General features: G+C 41.7%; 1 protein-coding gene across 1 annotated transcript in view; it reads left to right on the forward strand.

The window, feature by feature from the left end:
* Nucleotides 1-1,514: 1,514 nt before the first annotated feature.
* Glp2r (glucagon like peptide 2 receptor) overlaps nucleotides 1,515-21,929 on the forward strand; it is a 51,965-nt gene continuing 31,550 nt past the window's right edge. Inside the window, exons 1-6 of the mRNA XM_048365976.1 lie at nucleotides 1,515-1,628; nucleotides 8,100-8,187; nucleotides 8,502-8,606; nucleotides 13,821-13,942; nucleotides 19,243-19,349; nucleotides 21,135-21,288. Coding sequence (XP_048221933.1) covers nucleotides 1,515-1,628; nucleotides 8,100-8,187; nucleotides 8,502-8,606; nucleotides 13,821-13,942; nucleotides 19,243-19,349; nucleotides 21,135-21,288 — 690 coding nt within the window. The remainder of the gene's footprint in view (nucleotides 1,629-8,099; nucleotides 8,188-8,501; nucleotides 8,607-13,820; nucleotides 13,943-19,242; nucleotides 19,350-21,134; nucleotides 21,289-21,929) is intronic.

Genomic DNA, 21,929 nt, shown 5'->3' on the forward strand with positions numbered 1-21,929 from the left:
TTTGCTACTAAGCTTTAAAATCTTGTTGCATTCTGTTAAATGATACTTCCCTTCCCCCTTCACCCACCAAGGCTGTTCAGAATTTACCTCATCAGATAACTTAACCAAGATGAGCTTTGATTTGACTTAAATGGAAAAAAATGAAGGAAATAAAAGAAGAAAAGAGGAAGGGAGGTAGAAAGGAAAGGAGGGAGGGAAGGAAGAGGCAAGAGGGAAGATGGGAGAAGAGAATGAAATGGAAAGAAAAGGAAGGAAATGGAAGGAAAAGGGAGAAGAAAGAAGAGAGGAACAAAGTAATAAAGGGAAAAGAAAGAAGGACGGAGGAAGAAAAAAAAATTCCCAACTAAGTGCAAACATGATCTTGTCTCCTGCTTACCTGTTATTCTTGCTTATCTGTTGTTCTACTGAAATATTTTCATTTGGGGCCTCCAATTTGCGAAGGTGGGAAAAGTTGTAAGAGGGTGCTGGGAGAGATGGGTTACAGAGGGCCCAACAGAGGGGATCCTGTTAATGACAGAAGCTTACTCTGAGAAGAGACACCTTCTCAAGTATCTATAGTCAGGTGACTGGTCAGAAATCATTGCTGTTCTGGCTCTGCCCTTTACTTGCTGTGTGGCTTTGGATGAGCACCCTTCGTCTCTGAACCTTGATGTTTCTCAGCTGTCAAATGGAGAGTGAGTGGCAGAGGTTCATGTGAGGAAATGAGATAGGACAATGGGTGAAAAGTTCCCACAAATGTGAACTGGGGTGAGAAGGTCACAAATCCCATGAAAAGCACTATCTTCCAGGTGAGTGAGGGACATTGTTTTCGAACATGAGGCTGTGTTCAGAACAAGTACATATTCAAGAGGAGTGGAGGCTGGATATTTTTCCCCCACACCATGTTTTGCGATTGTGTAGAGTGAACTGAGTCATTGATTTAGGATTTTGCTTCATGATCTGGGCCAGGAGTGACTCAGCCTCCTGTTCTGCCAGCACTATCGGGGTCCAGAGGTGGCCTGACCTCTGTGGCTGCTTCTAGCCCATCCTGGATGAGCTTAATGCCTTAGGAAAGAAAAAGCAACCCTTACAGAGACACTGTCTGGGAATGAGTTCCAGCCAGCTCTTCTGCCAGCTGTTTGAACTCCAGTAAGGCTTGCCTGAACCCTGTGCACAAAGCACAACATTTTGAGTGGAAGCCTTTGAAAGCTTGCCTTTTTCTTATGAGGAAATCCCAGGAAGCATAGCTGTCATGGAGAAGGTCTGGGGAAAATCTTCTTGCTTTTGGGAGGGGACAGCGGGGGAAGAGAAACTTGGAGATTGGGTAGGTCACTCTAGAGGGGTTCAAGCAGTGCAGAAGTTTTGTGCAAATACTTTCTCTCCAGTGCTCTGGATGAGGAGGCCGCCTGTGATACCTCGTGGACTGCTAGAGACATGTGGCCACACTTGTGATCAGACTCCTGGAGGATCAGACAAGCTGAGAAGTACCTGGGAGACGCAGCGAGGGGACCCAGCCTGGAATGCAAGCTCTGACCATGGCCATCAGGGGTGCCCAGAGAACTGGCTGTCGCTTCTCCCAAAGAAAACAATTGTGCTGGGGTCCTGGGAGGCTCTTCCTCACGCTACTGCTGCTGGTTTCCATCAAACAAGTAAGAGAAGCTTTTCTTTCTTCTATTTTTAATATGATTACTTGTGCACATCTTATTTAAGTCCCTTGTAAGGCAATTTGAGAAATAGAAACGAGTATTTAGAAAACAATGATTGGCTACAAATTTAAGCATCTAGAGATAATCATATTTTGGCATGTTTTCCTTAGATTTTTAGATGTTTTCTATGCATTTGTTTGTTTATACAGCTGAAATGATAAAGCAGGAAATATTTTCTATGCTGGTCCTGACATCATGTTATAGGCATTTTCCCACATCTATGGCAACTCTTGATACCATTTAAAATTTCTGCCTGTACCTGGGTATCTTTAGCATTTCTCAAGTTTGTTTATGTTTAATGGACAATTTCCTATTCATTATTCTTCTTTCTTTTCCTTTCCCTTCCTCTATCCCTCCTTCTTTCCTTTCCTTTCCATTCCGTTCATTTCCTTCCTTCCTTCCCTCCTTCCCTTCTTTCCTTCCTTCCTTCCTTCCCTTTTATTTCCTCCTTTTAATTTAGTGTATTAATATAGAATGATCGATGTTAAAATGTATAAAATCTAAGGAAATTTAAGTATGAACCACAAGTCACCTCAATCCACCAGCTAAAGATCACCATCATTCCTTATCTGGGGGATTATTGTTTTAGACATTTTTCTACCAGTCATTTACATACAATTAAAAACATAAGCATAGGCTCAGACCATAATTGTTGTTTTCTAATAAAACAAATACTTTCTGATTTTATGCTTTCAGAAGCCCCATTAGAGAGGGTCTCTTGTTAAACCCATTTATGAGTGGGAACCTGATTTCATGGAGGTTAAGTGATTTTTTTTCATACATCAATAAGTGTAGATCAATGGCAGAAGGCTGACAGCTTCCAGGCTATGTTATAATATATTGTGTCTTCTATAGTTGGGCTTTCTGGTAGCTTGCTTTTTTCCCCAGTGTGCCAGTACTGGGTCTTGAACTTAGGGCACACGCTCAGCTTTTTTACTCAAAGCTGATACTTTACCACTTGAGCCATGTCTTAAGTTCTGGATTTTTGGTGGTTAGTTGGAGATAAGCATCTCACAATTTGTTTGCTGGAGCTGGCTTTGAACTGGTATTCTCAGATCTCAGTTTCTTGAGTAGCTAGGATTACTAATGTGAGCTACTCGTGCCTGGCATCTTGCTTTATTTCAATTCAGGGTAGTCAAGTCTTGGTCTCCTTTTTTCCCAATGTCCCATTTTTAAATGGGGCTATGCTGTGAAGGAACTTCACTACTCAGTTGAGTAAAGAAAGTACCCCAGGGAACAGCTCTCTTCCTCCTTTGCTCCTTGGCCAGGGTCAGTTCCTGATTGGCTCAGAGGTGGAGGTCTGAGGTACCAGAGCTCTTAGCTGTAGTCTTCACCACACTTTACCACGGACCAGGAAGGAGGAAAGTCTATCCACTGTCTGAATCACAATTCTCCCCACTACCTTCGAGCCCTCATGGATATTAAGGGTGAGCCCACTCAGAGGTCTGGAGGAATTCTTTCTTTGTGCCCTTCTAAGGGCTGGGCGTATCAGGCATACAGGACCACTTGAGCCACACCCCAGCCCTTTTGGCTTTGTTCTTTCTCAGATAGGGTCTTATGCTAGATTATTGTTGAGGGCTTTCACCAGTGTTTCTATTTTCTGAATATCTCACTGCAAACACAGCAAACGTGTTTAACTAATTACCTCATTGTCATCCTCTTGTAACTGCAAACATGTCCACTGCCTACCGCACACCAGGTGCTGCTGTGGTGCTGGATATTCACGTTGTCACAAAATGCTTCTTGAGGCTGGGAATATGGCCTAGTGGCAAAGTGCTTGTGTAGTATACATGAAGCCCTAGGTTCGATTCCTCAGTACCACATATATAGAAAACAGCCAGAGATGGCGCTGTGGCTCAAGTGGTCAATTTGCTAGCCTTGAGCAAAAGGAAGCCAGGGACAGTGCTCAGGTTCTGAGTCCAAGCCCCAGGACTGGTAAAATCAAAAACAAACAAACAAAATGCTTCTTGACATATCCTCTTGCTTAGAACTCATGGCCAGACTCTGAGAAGAACATTATTAGTGGAACCCATTTTAGAGATGGGAAAGTGAGCTGCAGCTTGTGAGCAAGTGGGGAGCCATCATGTCTACCCAGTGGGTGGAAGCCTTGTGTTCTGTCATGTCCAGCGCTGTTGGGAACTGCTGACATATGACTATTTATATGTAATAAAAACAGCATCTGCAATGTTTCAGGCTGGATTATGATGCTCAAAAGGCTACACCTTGGTTCCTTGGCACTGAATAATGTACTCTTTCTCTGTGTCTCTGTGTCTCTGTCTCTGTCTCTGTCTCGTGTGTGTGTGTGTGTGTGTGTGTGTGTGTGTCCCCTCACCACCTCACCACCCAGTCTGTGATGCTGTTCCAGCATGTGGCTGGGATCCCAATGACCTTCTCCTTGGTCCTCACCTCCAACCCCATCTTCTTTCTCCACGTGTTTATATTCCAAAGCTTTGTGTGGATATCCATGAAGAAGTTTGCTCAGAGATGTTTTCCCTTCCCAGAATACAAATGACTGTGGCATGTTTGCTGGCAGGAAGTCTTCAAAAAATTCACTTAATGAGGAATTTCCAGAGATAGTTTAGTTTATGAGGACAAGCAGAGGAATAGTGATAGTGTATACACCCACACAATTATTTATGTTAATTTGTAATGTTCCAGCATTAAAAAAAATTATAAACTCTGTGTGTGTTTGTGTGTGTGCGTACATGCATGCATGCTGGTATTGGGGCTTAAATTCAGGGCCTTGTGCTCTCACCAGTTGAGCCACACCTGTACTCTGGCTTTTTGTTCGTTAATTGGGCTGCTTGGGCTGGCTTTGAACCTCAGTCCTCAGATCTCAAACTCCTGTGTAGCTAGTACTACAAATGTGAGCCAACAGCATCCAACTCAAAATCATAAACTCCTGAAGGCTCTTAGAGAAGTGATTTTACACATTGTAGCAGAAGTGTAGAATAGAGTTTCAAATAAAAATAATTGTAGGAAGAGGGAGAGGAGGATAAACATGATCAAAAACCTTTAAAAATGGTCATCTAGAGATTCCAACTCCGAATTTCTGCAAAGAAAACAAAATGGTAAACTGAGAAGCTTCATCAAACATGGTTTGTGTTAGCAACTGTCAGAACACAGTTTTGATATTTGGTGCTGGAAGCTTTTAAAGCAAAACAACATCACATTCATTCATTGAATAATACATAGCCCGCAGAGAATATGTTATTTACTTGGTGTTTTTGAAATGTAAATACTTACGATATATCTTCTAAGTAAAAAACTGAAAGGCTATAAATGTAGGACTCCAAAAGAAATGAAAAGGAAGACAGTAAAATATGTGTGCAGTGAAAAGAGTCTGGATGTAGATAGGAATTACTGAGTGATGAGATGAAATTCCCCTGGTCTTCCATTTAGGATAATCTGTAATTTATATTTTATTTGTAGTGAAATGTATTCATTCTTTAACAAAGAAAAAGAGATTAAAACAGTTTCCGCAGTAATTTTTAGTTTTACCTTCTTGTCATCCTATTCTCAGTCATGTTCATCACAGATGGGTACTGGGTGGCTGGGCAAGCTGTGGAGGAATCCAGGTCAACTGGGACCTTTTCAGTTAGGAGAAAATCCACCCATAGATTTTCTTTCCTTGTTTCTCTGGGAGTTTAACTGTGGATGCACTTGGGTGTCCTTCCTGTGTTTTTGATGCCTCTAAGACAAGTACTAGAAGACAGCTTGAATGTCTAGTTCTTCCAGGATGACAAAATTCAGTAGTTTTTAGCTTTAGCTTGTTTTTCTGTGTTTTGTAAAATTTAATGTTACTAAAGTTTGAACTCTAGATCTTGCACTTGCTAGGTAAGTAATCTATCACAAGATCTATGCCCCCAACCCTTTTTGCTTTTAGTTGTGTGTTTTTTTTTTTATGATAGGGTCTCACTTTTCCCTAGGGCTAGCCTCAGACTAAGATCATCCTATTAAACTCAACTCCCTGAGTAGCTAGGATTACAGCTCATTCTTTGAGATAAAGGTCTTGTTAACTTGTTGCCTGGGCTATTTCAAACCATAATCCTTCTATATCCTCTTCCCATGTACCTGGGATTTGGGTTGTGGTCATTTATTATAGCAAAGAGCAAGGGAGCTAGGAGAATAGAACTGATTAGGACTGATTTTGTTATCTCTTCATGAGACCGCTGAGGGCATAAATAACATTTTATGCAAGGAAAGGGCTGACTTTGAGGACTCTGGAAACTTACTATTTAGTTATTAACTGCTAAATTTTTTTTTAAAATAGCATGAGTCAGTTATGGTCTCATTAGAATATTTTTTAAAATAATATGTTAATAAATTTACTTGTTACCTCTTGGGCCATAGATATAAGAAGGGTATTAGTAGAGCTTTTAGTGCTCATTGCAAATGAAAAGGGACAAATGCCACTTACTGTATTATTATTGTTTCTCCTTTGTGGACCAGTCCCATGGTTCCCTAGCCCTGTGCCAAGGTTCCCCATAGCTTCACTATGAATTCACAGAGGATTCTGAGATATTTTAATTTTTAATGAGCCACATGGTGATACCTGGTATTCACTGGACCTTATGTTCAAGGCATTGGTGGCTGTAAAGTGAGATCATTCTTGATAATATGACATTTTTGAAAAACTGGTTGTGATAAAAAGCAAGTACTGAAACAGAACCTAACTCAGTGTGGAACAAGAAATGAAGGTGGTGATACTGGTCTGTTCTAAAGATTCTGAAATTGTGCAATACCCAACAGGAGCTAAGTTGTTAAGATATAAATATTTATGAACTATTTGGACATATTTACTTAGTAAAGGCTTTTTAGGAGTACCTTGGAAAATTACTGAGCTAGTAGGGTTGCATGTGCAGAGAAAAATCTGGAAACTTCTGTGTTAATGATGATCAACCATACAAGCTCTTCTTGAAAAAGCTGGTTGTGTGAGATACAAAGGAGGTACCCACAGAATCCCCTTCATGGAGTATTTGCGGAGGGGAAATTGGACTCACTACCCATGGAGCAAAAGCAGGCTACTCCATGGCTCATAGATAGGGGCTGTTTAAGGGTAGGGTGTGTGTGTGTGTGTGTGTGTGTGTGTGTGTGTGTGTGTGTGTGTGTGTCTGCTTCTCCTTTCCCTATTGTGACACCCATCTAACTTCTTTCTTTGGGGTTATCTACCTTGTAGGACCCAAACAACATAATGTCTTGTGAAAAAAGACAAAACTTCAAAGTCAAGGGCAGGACCACACAGAGAAGAAATCATCAGGACATGAAGATAGAATGTGACTGTACTTTATATACCAGTTGATTATATATTACCTTATCATTAGTGGATCCTAAATTCTTTTTTTTAACCAGTCCTGGGGCTTGAACTCTGAGCCTGGGCACTATCCCTGAGCTTCTTTGTACCCAAGGCTAGTGCTCTACCACTTGAGCCACAGACAGCATCACTTCAGGCTTTTTCTGATTAACTCATTGGAGATAGGTCTCATGGACTTTCCTACCCAGGCTGGCTTTGAACTGTGGTCTTCAGATCTCAGCCTTCTGAGTAGCTATGACTATAGGTGTGAGCCACCAGGGCCCTGCTAGATTCTGAATTCCTTTTTTAATTTTTTATTAATTAAATTTTGTTGACAAGGTGTTGTGCAAAAAGGGTACAATTACATAATAAAGCAGTGAGTACATTTCTTGTGATATCTTGCACCCTCATTTTTCTTTCCCTTCCCTAAATTCTCTTTAGGGCAAGAAACATGCTCATCTTTGTGTCCACTCACCTCCTCCTTACCAGTCAACTGGACAGGATAAGAGAAAGGCCCATCTTCAAGTCAAAAGAAATGGCACAGGTTCACAGGGAGAAGGTATCAGCTCCATAGCCGGCACAGCCTGAATGTGAGGGTTGTATACCCAGGATCCATGGAATGAGATAGACAAAGATCAGAAAGGAAAATGTCTCAAAGCCTCTCTATAAGCAGCTCAGCATATGTCTGCTCCGTGGGTTTGGCTCTGTACACACAGCTCCTGCATGGTGCAGGTCTTTCTCATGCACATTATTGAGTCCTTTGTGATGATTCTTTTGGGGATCCAAATAGTCTTAAGGTATAGGTAGCCAGTTGTGAGTAGTTGTGAAAGTTTAGAATAAATGTATTGAATGAAATGAATGGTACTTGGAATTATTGAAATGTCTTGAAATGTTAAAGATCTTGAAAGAAAAATGCTATTTTGAACCACTCTGATTAGATTACATGACTATGACTTTCTTATGCACTTTTGAAAGAAGGATTTAAGCTATTAGAGAAATTCTGTGTCTTGGTGCAGGCCACATGGCACTTCATTGGGAAGGTCTGAGAGGCCTGATGGGCAGCCCTGGGGTCAAATCTGTGTTTTCAGCTACTTGAGGGGTGACTGCTCTTGTCTGCTCAGGTTCCAGGATCTCTTCTAGAGGAGACAACTCGGAAGTGGGCTCAGTACAAGGAGAAGTGTCTGAAAGACTTACACCAGGAGACTTCTGGTAAGCACACGCATTGGTTAGAAGCTGACCCCAAACTTAGTAGCTTACCACAGTGATCATCATTTATTAACCCTTACAATTCATGTGGGTCAGGAAATCAGAGAAGACACAATATTTGGGGCTGCACACAACATTCCTGCAATTCCCCCAATAATTTCTCATCCTTGAACCTTATATAAAGAGGGAGGTCTATAATAGTCCTTATGAAGGCTAGCCTAGCTCCCAAGTGCAGGAAGGTGGGTTCGGCTTCTATCAGACAACCCTGCGCTCAGACACTGGTGCTCATTCTATCTGCTCTTCTCTTCTCTCCTTAGGCATATTTTGTAATGGAACGTTCGATCAATTTGTGTGCTGGCCTCATTCTTCTCCTGGAAATGTCTCAGTTCCCTGCCCTTCCTACTTGCCTTGGTGGAATAAAGGTAACATACACACACAAACACACACACACACACACACACACACACACACTACTACTACTACTACTACTACTACCAATTTCTGACAAGAAATTTCTGACAAGAAATTGGTCGTTGTTTTTGTTTTTTTCAAATTTCTTAAAAGACCAGTTCCTCCTGGGGAGGCCAGTGAGGAGGCAATTAGAGAAAGAACATCAAAACCTCTTTGTAAATATTCTCAGCTCTCAGTGTAGCAACTTTCTTTTCCTCTCATCTTCCTGCAGTTTTACTCATGGTGGTTCCATTTATACCATAGATATCTTGAGTTGGTAGATGATAGAGTCCATACTTGGATATTACAAAAGTATGACTGAAAACAGGCCAACCACATTGGAAGACTCATGAGGAAGACCAAGGAATCTTTTTATTTCTGAGTCAATACAGGATTCATACACTGTGTCCTTTGAAGCAGCTTCTTCTCCTTTTCCTTTTCCTTTTCCTCCTCCTCCTTCTCCTCCTCCTCTTTATCTTTCTTCTTCTTCTTTCTACTTCTGCCAGTCCCGGGGCTTTTTCTGAGTAGTTAATTGTAGATAAGACTCTTACAGACTTTCCGTCCTGCGCTGGCTTTGGACCCTGATCCTCAGATCTCAGCCTCCTGAGTTGCTAGGATTATAGGTGTAAGCCACAAGCACCTGGCTACATCATCCTTCCCAGGATCTAAAGGCACATTTCCATTCTTCTTTAGGGTTTCTGGCATACACTAATAAAATATGATTTGCAAAACTGGGAAAATGAATTTCCTCCTTTGAACTTTTTTTGCATTCAATCTTTAGAATCCTAGTAGCTTCATAAAAGTAAAAAGTGGCAATGAGGACAGTGGGAGGGTTTGGAGAGAGCCTCTTCAAATGTAAAGAGATGAAACAGAATTCTCTGGCATACAATTAAAGGGATAAACATTATGATACAAAAAGGCAGTGAGTAGCAAATATAGGCCCTATGGAGGTCTATGGTTGATCAGTGAGACTGGAAGCTGACTGTAAAGGAAGCTGTGCAATACTGTTATTCTGTATAGGAATGTGCATGGAATGACAGAAGAAGCTAATGCATAAGAAGGATGTAGAGATCTGTAGTTAGGAAGACATGATTGACAGAATGTGTCAGTTCGACTGAGGAATGGAGGGGAATCAGGAAAGTGTGTCTAGAGAGTACTGCAATGGTTGAGAAAAATAGCTGCTAGGAGTTTGGATTTTGGTAGAGCTGAGAGATTGGAAGGAAGGGGAAAATAAAGAATAATCTTGGAGGTATAATGGTCAAGACTTGATATCAGATGGAGTAGAAATAGGGGAAATGAGGAAGAAGAAATAAACTCCCACTCAGGGATGGCTTCATATTCCAGCTGGCTCCACTCAAACCCATGCCTCCTCTGGTTGGCAATTGGATCCTCTGACTGGTCCTTCCTTCTATCTCCTTTTCCTCCTGCCTTGATGAGACTTCACCAGTGCCCTCTGACTTGTTTGTGCCCAGCCCCAGATATGGCTCCTTCCAGGCTCCCTCCACAAGGGCTTCTAAAATGCTAGTCAAATGGCATGCATGGGATTCTGTGCCCTGGCCAGCATCCTCTCCCACCTCCCCACTTCCCTTTCACTCCAGCTAAATGAAGAACTGCCACGCCCCTTCACCTGCCCAATTACTACTCCCTTGTGCCTTTGCTCACTCTCCTGACTGTCTCCCCAAGGTTCTGCCTGCACATTTCTGCCTAAAAACACAATTTCAACTCGTAAATCTTTCATTCTTTCAGTAAAATTCTTTAGCTTCTCCCAATGGACCTCTGCCTTCCTGAGGCCTCCCTTTTACCTGTGAAGTCCCCACGTAGCATTGGTAACAGCTTATGCCACTTTTTGTTCACATTCTCCCAGCTAGACTTGGAGTTGTGTTCTGTTCATGGCACCATACTCAGCCTACAGTATTGTGGCTCACATGGAGAACACAAGTGTCGAGGGGCATTGTTGTCATTTATTCATCCAATCAGCATTCATTAAGCATCACATGTGTGCCAAACATGACATTTCAGTGTTTGGATATACGAGTGAACCACACAGAATAAAATTCTTCTCTTCCAGCAAGAAAGACAAACAATAATCAATAAGTCCCCCTTGTAACTATTGATGTACTATATTCTAGATGGAAAGACAAATGATAATCAATAGCATCATTTGTAACTATTGATGTGATGTATTCTAGATTGATAGGATCCGGGGAATGGTTAGGAGAATTGTTGTGGAAAGAGTGAGTTGATATAGTTAGTAGCTTCAGTAATAAGGTAATGTTTAGCGATCACATAAGGATGCTGAAGGGCTTAGCCAAAAAGGAGCTGTGTTGAGGAGAGACTATACTTCAGTGCCTAGGACTATTTGGGAAGCTTCCTGAGCTGTTTCAAGAATAGAAAGGTTGGGAGATATGGCTGAAGCAAAAAGGACTGACAAAAAGTAAGAGGGTAAGATAGAGAGATTTGAGAACCCAATCTAACAAGTTTTTGTGGAAGACCATGAAGAAGATGGACTTGTCCTTACAAAAGCCTTGGGAGATTTTGAGCAGAAGTATGATACACAACTGATATTCTGTTCAGCTCACTGACAGCTGGGCAACAGAGAAGTGAGTCAAGACTTCCTGAGGAGTGTATGAGATGATGGCTAATATTGGGAGGAAAGCAGAAGGTAGAAACCAGAGGTCCTATCTGGATATATTGGAAAGTGGAGATGATTAGCTAGTGCAGCCAGGGAGAGCCATGTGAGACAGAGAGAAGGCAAGAATGGCTCAATAGTTTGGGGCCAGTCAACACATGCAACAAACTAAAACTAGATCCTTATATATCACCCTGCACCAAAATCAATTCCAAATGGATTAAAGACCTCGAAATCAAAACAGACACTCTGAAAACACTAAAGGAAGGAGTAGGGGAAACACTTGGGCTCCTTGGCTCAGGACGGAACTTCCTTAACAATGACCCAGAAAGGCTACAAATCAAAGAAAGGTTGGACAAATGGGACTGCATAGAACTGCAGAGCTTCTGCACGCCAAAGGACATAGATAGCAAGATAAACAGAAAGCTCACAGACTGGGAGAAGATCTTTACCAGACATTCAATGGACAAAGGCCTCATATTGAAAATATATGCAGAACTAAAAAAATTATCTTCTTCCAAAACAAAACCGCAAAGAACCAATAGCCCCCTCATCAAGTGGGCTAAAGACTTACAAAGAGACTTCTCTGATGAGGAAATGAGAATGGCCAAGAGACATATGAAAAAATGCCCTACATCACTGACCATAAAAGAAATGCAAATCAAAACAACATTGAGATTCCATCTTACCCCAGTAAGAATGTCCTATATCAAGAAAACTAACAATAACAATTGTTGGAGGGGATGTGGCCAAAAGGGAACCCTACTTCATTGTTGGTGGGAATGTAAACTGGTTCAGCCACTCTGGCAAGCAGTATGGAGATTCCTCCGAGGGCTAAATATAGAACTCCCCTATGATCCAGCAGCCCCACTTTTGGGTATCTATCCAAAAGACCACAAACAAAATCACAGTAATGCCACCAGCACAACAATGTTCATCACAGCACAATTTGTCATAGCGAGAATCTGGAACCAACCCAGATACCCCTCAGTAGACGAATGGATCAGGAAAATGTGGTACATATACACAGTGGAATTTTATGCCTCTATCAGAAAGAATGGCATTGTCCCATTTGTAAGGAAATGGAAGGACTTGGAAAATATTATACTAAGTGAAGTGAGACAGACCCAAAGAAACATGGACTCTATGGTCTCCCTTATTGGGAATAATTAGTACAGGTTTAGGCAAGTCATAGCAGAGCATCACAAGGCCCAATAGCTATACCCTTATGAACACATAAGATGATGCTAAGTGAAATGAACTCCATGTTATGGAGACAATTGTTATATCACAGTTGTATCAACGTCCCATGTGTATCTATAGCTTCTATTATTGATGATGTTCTTGTATCACCTTCCTGTGGTTGTACCTACACTATCTCTGTAATCTTATCTTAGTATATTGGAAGCCGTGTATACTGGTATTGGAACTAGGAAATTGAAAGGGAATACCAAAATTGAGAGACACAGGGTAAAAAAAGACAAACAACTACAAAAGCAATACTTGCAAAACTGTTTGGTGTAAGTGAACTGAACACCTCATGGGGGGAAAGGGAAAGGGGGAGGAGGGAGGGGGATATGAGGGACGAGGTAACAAACAGTACAAGAAATGTATCCAATGCCTAACGTATGAAACTGTAACCTCTCTGTATATCAGTTTGATAATAAAAATTTGAAAAAAAATAGTTTGGGGCCAGATGACTGGCAAGTTAGACTTGCCTGTAGGTAGCAAAATGTGGGTGATACAGATCTGAAGAAAATGAAGAGCACATTGCTTGAGATATGAAATCATTACCATGGCAAAGCTGTTGGCTAGGCTGGTAGATGTACTATATGTGTACTAGTGCATTGTCTATGAAGTGCATGGTAGGACTAGAACATTACAGCAAATTTTCAGTTCTTATTGGTCCTCCAGGTGGAGGAACTGATCAGAGGGTTTCCTATAGTAAGTGTGACTAAGTTACAACATTATCCTTTGTGGGCATAGTGACTTGCCCATGATAGGCACATGAATTATTTTATTAAACCCTCCTTGAAATTATAGAGGTGGGTACTAAAAAACCAGCAGGATTATAAAGTGGAAGAGTTGGTCTCAGAACACCAGCTTATTAATAGGTGACACATTAGGCTTCATCCTGGTTCTATCTGACCTATGCCCATTGCTTCCTCTTCTTCATGGCATCACTTCTTGGGTATCAAGAGGAGAATCTCCAATGAGCAGGCACAGGAGCCCAGGTCAGCATCTCCCAGCTGGGCTGTACCTGGAGGGGGGTGGTAGAACATCCTTGAGTCAACCTGGTGCTGTTCTAACTCCAGAGATAGCAGATAAACCCAACAGACATTAGCAGATCATGGTTACAAAATCTGGAGGCTTTCGTCTTTTTCTTTCCATTCTAAATAAACAATAGGGATGTTAATGAGCCCCCAAAGGGGGAAATAAGAATCCCTCTTCCCCTGGGATTTTCCACAGCTTTTCCACCAGGGTGAGGACCTTCTAGCATGCTTAGGGAATGGGCTGTGTGTTCTGACCTTTCCTCTAGAGCTTTGTTTACTTTCAGAAAGATCAGGAAGGGCCTACAGACACTGCTTGTCTCAGGGAACTTGGCAGACACTAGAGAACTCCACAAACATTTGGCAGGACGACTCCGAATGCTCCGAGAACCACCACTTCAAAAAAAACGTGAGTCTACTTGGTTTGATAATAAGGCATTTCAGGCCCCAAACCACCCTACTCCAGGGTATCCAAGTTGGACAGGCCAGCTTTGTGGGGTGGGCCACACAAAGAGCCTTCTCCCAGCTTGTCCATCCCAAACTCAGCCAGGGAAGCTCTACGATCAGATAAACCTCTATGACAGTCACAGAATTTCTTCCACTATGAGGGTGAAACACAACATCTCAAGGGAATGCCTTCAGAGTTGTCCTGGCCTTTGCATGGTGTTTGTGCCTGAAGACCCTCCTCCAGATCCTCCACCACTCAGGTTTCAATTTAACTGTTTCCTTCAAAGAGAGCCCTTCCATGGCCGTTTAATTCAAGGTATTGGGCTTACTTTTAGTCATACCCTTGATGGAGGGCCTTTATTATACATGTTATTCCCAGAAATTCTCAGGTATTTGCCTGCTACATGCCTATCTACCTACCATCTAGATACCTGTGTGTCTGTCTGCCCACCCATCCATCCATCCATTCATCCATCTATCTCTCATATATCTTGTCTACCTATCAATTATTTATCTGTCTGTCTATCCATCTGTTCATTCACCTGTCTGTCTGTCTGTCCATCCATCCATCCATCCATCTCTTTCTCTCTCATATCTCTTTTCTACCTATCAATTATCTGTCTGTCTGCCTGTCTTTCTGTTCCATCTATCTGTCTGTCCATCTGTTTGTCCATCCATCCATCCATCCTCTATCTATCTATCTATCTATCATCTCTGAGAGTATACATCTTTTGCAAGATAGGGACTGGACCTTGGCACAGCACAGGGTCTGGGGCCTGGTTGCCAGACCATATATCCAGACTATTCACTTTCTGGCTGTGTCACTTGGCCTCTCTAGATCTTTGCTTTTTCATCCATCCCACAGGAATCTTATTTACTGTGTGCAATCATTGTGAGGATTCAGGGAGTCAGGAGACATAAATTTCTTAGGAGAAATTCTGGCATATAGTCAGCAAGCTCTTAGCACATAGTCAGTAGAATTATTGCCCTACTGCCAGGATCCAGGATCCAGCAAAGTAAATGTTCAGCAAATCACGGTGGCTGCTCAGCTGCCCAATGAACAAACAAATCCACCCTTCAGACTTTACTCTATGTACTTTCTCCTTCTTTCCTTCATTTTTTCTTTCAAGGAGGTGTTTGATTAATTTTCTTGCCATTTATATACTAGTTACGTAAATACCTTACTTAACATTTTAAGTAACATGAGTAGATGTAAGATATCAGATGCTTGAAGTATTTCATGTACCTTAAACAAGCAAATCTTTCTTAAGTCTTAAACAATTCTAGTGAACTGAATATATTTTAAATATGTTAATACTATTTTCACCTTAAAGTCTAAAATCAAGTGCCTGCTTATACAATTCATATTGGAACTACTATAGTAATCTATTACAACATCAAATATAACATATTCTAATTAATGACATACAGTGCAAGTAATTTATTACTCTCTATTTGAGGTATGGAGAGAAGGTTATGTCAAGATGCCAGGTTTAATGGTAAAATCTGAGCAGTTTACAAATGTTCTTTATAAACTTCCTTTAAACTTGCTAATGTTTGAAAATTTCATAAGTATTAAGAGAAGTAAGGCATAATCCTATATCTGAAGAAATATAATGATTTGGGTAAACCTTGCCCTGGTTGGGACAGAAATGGAAACTTTTATATAACAACAGCAAGTTGGCACAAGAAAGTAAGGGTTTCTATCTCAGGGGATGTGGTTACCATCAGACCAAAGGATCTTGTGTCAGGTTATCCAACACCAGTAGTATGGGTGTGTTAGTGGACATTTCCTTCCATCCAAGGAGAAAAAAGTTCTCTGGCTGGGTGCTGATGGCTCACACCTATAATCTAGCTACTCAGAAGGCTGAGATCTGAGGATCATTGTTCAAGGCCAGCTCAGACAGGAAAGTGCTGGAAGCTCTCATCTCCAATTAGCCATCAGAAAACCAGAAGTGAAGCTATGGCTCAAAATGGTAGAGCATTAACCTTGAGCAAAAGAGCTCAGGGGCAGCACCTAGGCCCTGAATTCAAGCCTCATTACCAACAAAATAAAAAGGAAGAAGAAAAAGAAATTCTCTGATCTGTAACATTTATTTTAACATTGTACTATTTATATATTAAAAATATAAAATATATTATTTATATATTATATTTATCTTATATATTAAATATTATTTATATGTTATATATAAAAATATTCTTGGGGTGTAAACACTCCTACTGAAGCCAATTCCAAGATTCCAGTATGATGTCACAGGATGCAGATCCAGAGACAGATGTGCAGAAGCCCTTAGTAGACATCTTCCATCAGGTAGAGCAGTGTGAATCATCCCACAAGTACCGGGTGTAAAAAAAGTAGCTAGAAAGTGATTAAATCTGAATGTGTGTGTGTGTGTGTGTGTGTGTGTGTGTGTGTGTGTGTGTGTGTCGAGATGGGAGAGCTAGAATTCAGGGCCTGGGTGCTGTCTCGTAACTTTTTCACTTAAGGCTGGCACCCCACCACTTGAACCATAGCTCTATTTCCAGATTTTTGCTGGTTAATTGGAAATAAGAATCTCATGGATTTTCTTGCCCTGTCTAGCTTCAAACTGTGATCTGTAGATCTCAGCCTCCTGAGTAGCTACCATTACAGGTGCAGCCACAGGTACCTATCCATAGTTAAGTTTTTAGTAGCACTTGTGTTTTCCATCTGGCTTACTCATAGTTATCAAGCTGGGTCTCACATGAAAGTAGGACATGGCATGGTACACAAGGTGATTTTTTTTCAGTCTTTTTTTCAGTCCTTTGTGGAGTAGTTTGACCTTTCCCAGGTCCAAGACATTTAATTATCTAACCATTTGGCTATGTTTCATTGGGGGTCTGCAACATCCCACCCCAGTTGTGACTTCCTTTAGTGCCTACTAGGAGGTAGTATGTCTATATGTATGTACTCTCTTCTTATCAGGGATGAAAGGCCTTCTCCATGTTTAGGCCATTGTTTCTAAAGCCCATTTTAGATTTTAGTCCCTGGTTTGATTGATGGAATTATGTGTCCCTATGTAGTTTTATTCTGTGACAGAATAAAACTGTTAAAGGGATCAAAGGGATGGAATTCAAGAACCTGCCTGGCTTTTTTCATAGCACATAAGTTATACTCCCTGAATGCCTTAAATGAAGCATACTGTGCCTATGTCTTATCTTCCTTCCTCTACTGTAAGCTATAATTGTAAAGCTGTAATCATTGTAAAGACCACTCCCAAACCATTGACTTAGGACAGGGGTAAAAATAACATAGCTGTTAAAACTGGGGAGAAAGGGAAGAAAGAGGTGACATTGTCAAAAAGAGTTGCACCCACTACCTGAGTTTGTAGCCTCCTTTATATGACATCTTTTTTATTTTTCCAGTCCTGGGACTTAACTCTGGGCCTGAACACTGTCCTGGCTTCTTTTTGCTCAAGGCTAGCACTCTGCCACTTGAGCCACAGTGCCACTTCTGGCTTTTTCTGTTTATGTGGTGCTAAGGAATAGAATCCAGGGCTTTATGCAGGCTAAGCAAGCACTCTACCATTAAGCCACACTCCCAGGCCCTGTATGACTTCTTAATAATAGCAAAATGATATTAAAACTTACATACAGCAGTCAATAAATGCTGAATAAGTAGTTTCATAAATTTGGGGTCAATTGGTAAATAATGGGGTCTGAGTGTCAATGCTGACTTTAAAGTTCCTTGGTCAATTTTTTTTGTCAGTTGTGGGGCTTGAACTCAGGGCCTGGGCACTGTCCCTGAGATTTTTTTGCTCAAGGCTAGCACTCTCCCACTTGAGCCACAGTGCCACTTCTGGCTTTTTCTGTTTATGTGGTGCTGAGGAATCAAACTTAGGGCTTCATGCATGCTAGGCAAGCACTCTCCCACTAAGCCACGCAGGTAGTGTGGAAAACTGAGTTCAGTGAATGTGAACTTTGCTTTGGTCTGCTGCAGCACCATCCCTGAACCAGTGAGTAGAGACAGCAGAATAAGACTTTTCAGAGGCAAGAAATAAGGATTCCAATCTAGAAGTGTAAAGACTGTGATGGCTCACACCTGTAATCTCTGCACTTGTAAACTCAGTAAGGAGGATCAAGAGTTTGAGGACAGCCTAGAATATATAGCAAGACTATTTCTCAAAACAACCCAAAAGGAGAAAAAAAAACATAGTGGAGTCAAGAATGTTGCTTTCTAATCTCTGCAAACGACCTTATTTCCAAGAATTCAAACACTTAAAAAAATCTTCTGTCCATGTTTACCTATGCTTCTTCTGATGAGTTGAAATTTTGCCCAAGAAAGGTCACTGTTAGTAAGTCTTTGCCCTTTAGAGTTTTGGCAAGCAAAGTGTGTTATGTCTTCTCAGCTAATAGCACACTGAGGCCCTAGTGCATGCAGGGTGACACTCTGTGTGTTGTGTGTCCACATGCATAAGCATGAACAAGTGTGTTTAGATGCCTTGGTATGGAATCCTACTTAGCACTGTGGATCTGTTACTTTATCTTACTTCAGGCTTTTTACTTTGCCCTGATAGAGAATCCTTTCTATTCTTAAAAACAGAATTTGATTGTTACGTATTTTTCAGTTCATATCTATGTAAAGGGCACAATTTTATTACAAAGTTCTGATGTTTATTTATTTGGTTTTGCCAATACTAAGGCTTGCACTCAAGATCTCCCACATTTGATCTTTTCTGTCCCACCCTCAGCTGACACTCTACTACTTAAGCATCGCCCCCTGTCCAGCTTTTTCCTGGTTAATTGGAGATAGAATCTTGCAACCTTTCCTGCCTGGGTTGGCTTTGCACCACACTTCTCACATTTCAGTCTCCTGAGTAGCTAGGATTATAGGCATTAGCTACCAGTGCCTAAAAAAATTCATAATCCTAACATTGGTATGCAAGATGTGTTGAGTGAGAAGGTGGGACTCTGCTGTTACACTTAACAACACAGACATTCTGATGAACAATTTTCAGGTGATGTTAGGGAGCAAAGAGTCTGTCTTCCATCCCAAGGTACCCTTCTGTACTGGATATGATTACTTTATGAATGGTGCCTCATTGCTGGGATTTGGGTTCAATCATGGGTTGAGTCTCACTTCAGGCTTCTTATTTATTGGGGGTCCTTGGCCTCTGAGAGATGCCAAATTTCAAAGCAGGTCACGGGACGAGGGCATGTGTCTTTCTATGCCTAGACTGCTGGTGGCTCTCATCCTGGCATATGTTTTGGTGGTCATGTCTGCTTTCTGTTTGTGTCCAGGTAGATCACTATGCCTTGCTGTTCACCTTGCAGCTGATGTACACTGTGGGATACTCCGTGTCCCTTATCTCCCTCTTCCTGGCTCTCACTCTCTTCTTGTTCCTCCGGTAAGTAGAAAATTTGCACACATGCAGTCAGGCTGGAGCATAGAATTTTCTCAACAGCAACCTCTGGAAGGCATAGTAAATCTGGGCTGGCTGAAGGCATGGACCATTAGAGCTGAAAGCCACTTGATGCAATCTGGAGTGCATACATTATCCCAGTTTGCAAATAAGGAGAAAAGAGGAGAGCCTAAGTTTTGGCTGTTGCTGGTCCCTTCAACAGTCAGTGCCCAGAAATATGTCAGGTCTCATTAGCTAACCCTGAAGCCTCCTGCTAACTTTGTTATTCGTGGTAACATAACATTGAATCCTCAGTCCCTCCAGCTGAAAGATCCTTTCTACCACTGTGAAATACCTACCCTCACCAATTTGCTTTATAGCTAGTCTTACACCTTTAATTTCCAAAAATGACTGGTGGGGGGGGAGGGGAGGGCTTGTATATTATTACCTATTCACCCTTCTCTGTGGATAGGCTAGGGCTATTTGAGGAGAGGGACTGAGCCTTGATGTTCCCCAAACCCCAGACAAAACACACACCCAGTCCACCCATGCTCAAGTGACATTCCTTTCTGCAAAGCTGAGCAATTATTTTTCATGGGCTTGGTTCTGAAACTTGGGAAGATTATTTGGAAAGACATGACAGAAGTGGGCACAAGCGGTGGAATGGTCCCACCCCCTAAAAATTGCTGGTGATATATGGTCATGACTTTGTTCTTGGTGCTGGAGCAGATCTGGAGACTGGTGAGTCAGATGAGGAGAAACCTGGGACTAGCAAGCCCATGTGGAGATTGCTCTAGAACTGACATTCAGGTTTCCAGGGTCCCTATCTTGGATTAGGGAAACATGGTAGGAAATGTTGGAGGGAGTAGATTAGGTCAAGCTGACCCCAAAACTCTGCTTCTGTAAATGGCTTGATTAACTTGTTTGTTGCTTGCTCTACCAGCTGTGTCAACCTCCTACATCTGTGCCACACTTGATTGTTAATGTTGCTTGCTCTACCCACTGCAACAAGCCCCTACATCTGTGCTATGCTTTTACCTTTATATACCCCAATTTGAGGACTGCTCTGGGTCATAGTGTTAGCTCCCGAGTCTGCACTGTGTCCCTAGCTGGTCAGCCCGCTTTTCACTGCAGTTTCAGCTCCTGAGTCTGTACTGCATCCCTGGTTGGTCAGTTTGCTTTATGCTTCCCCAATAAACCCATCTTTTTGCTTGAGACTGTCTCTGAGTGGTGGACTCTTGGAGGGATGGGGAATCCTCTCCTTTGGACCCCGTAACACTGTCTACATGGACTTCATACAGAATTCACAGGTGAAGTCTCTCCAGCCTTTTAAGATGAATGCTTTGTATTCTCAGACATAGCAGAGCCTCAGAGAGCCATACTCTGGTCTCAGAGTGTCTGATCTGAATCTTAGTTCTTCCTCTTACCTCCTCAATACTTTGGATAAGTTGTTTTCAATTCTTCTATGCATAAAATCAGAGTAACAAGAGGTCCCACTCCTCTTGTGGTGGCAAAGTGTGAGGATACCCACAAGTTTGTGTTCATGTGTATTGCTCAGTTACATAGATGGTAGCTGTCATTGCCCCAATTTATAGACAGGAAAACAAGGCGCTGAGAAGTAAGGGCACATAATCCAGCCATCCAGATTTGAATAACCCCCACAACCCCCACCCACCCCCACCACAGTATCTATGTCTTCATTTAGTAATAGATCCACAGGCAGGTTAGGCAGGGTCCTGAGTCCCAGCCACACTTTCCTGAGGCAAGCCATTTGCTTTTCTCTTTGTGCAGAAAACTCCACTGCACACGCAATTACATCCACATGAACCTGTTTGCTTCATTCATCCTGAGAGCTGTGGTTGTGCTGGTGAAGGATGTGGTCTTCTACAATTCTTACTCCAAGAGGCCTGTCAATGAGGATGGGTGGATGTCCTACCTGTCGGAGGTAATCCTCTTCCCCACTGCCCAAAGAGGCTCTGACCTGATGGGTTAGAGCTGAGAAGAAGAGGGTAGGTGAGTGGGACTAGGGAAGGAAATAGAAAGTAAAAGGGATGTCCAAGGCTTTCCAGTTAGAGAATAAGCCCTTGACTTAGAATATCCCAAGAAGGGGCCAGGTAAAGAATCCAGAGGCAAATGAGCTCACTGCCTCTGTTGTGTGTTCTCAGGAGAGGATTTTTTTTCATCTATAAGCAAAATAATTAGACCAGGTCCATCTTTTTTTTTCAATTACAAGTTTTTAAACATCAAAGCTCTTTTACACTGAAATTTGCAACTATGAAGTAGTTTTTCCCATCCTGCTAATAATGTGCTAACCTGTTAAACCAACCTTGCGTTCCTGGAATAGTTCAAACTAAACTTTGACAGATTATTTATCTCCTATATTGTTGCATTCCATCTGCCAATAGCAACTTATGTGTAGCATTAGTTTGTTGGCATTTATGAGAAAGATTGGCCTACAGTTTTATAAAAAAACCTTTGTCAGGTGTTTGAATCAAGTTTGTGTTGACCACTTAATGGAATGTAGTCTTTCTTCCTGCCCTCCCCACCCCCAATGGTAGAATTTATTTAAGATGTATATTATTTCTT

The sequence above is a fragment of the Perognathus longimembris genome, chromosome 17 (assembly GCF_023159225.1).
Source record: "Perognathus longimembris pacificus isolate PPM17 chromosome 17, ASM2315922v1, whole genome shotgun sequence".
NCBI lineage: Eukaryota > Metazoa > Chordata > Mammalia > Rodentia > Heteromyidae > Perognathus > Perognathus longimembris.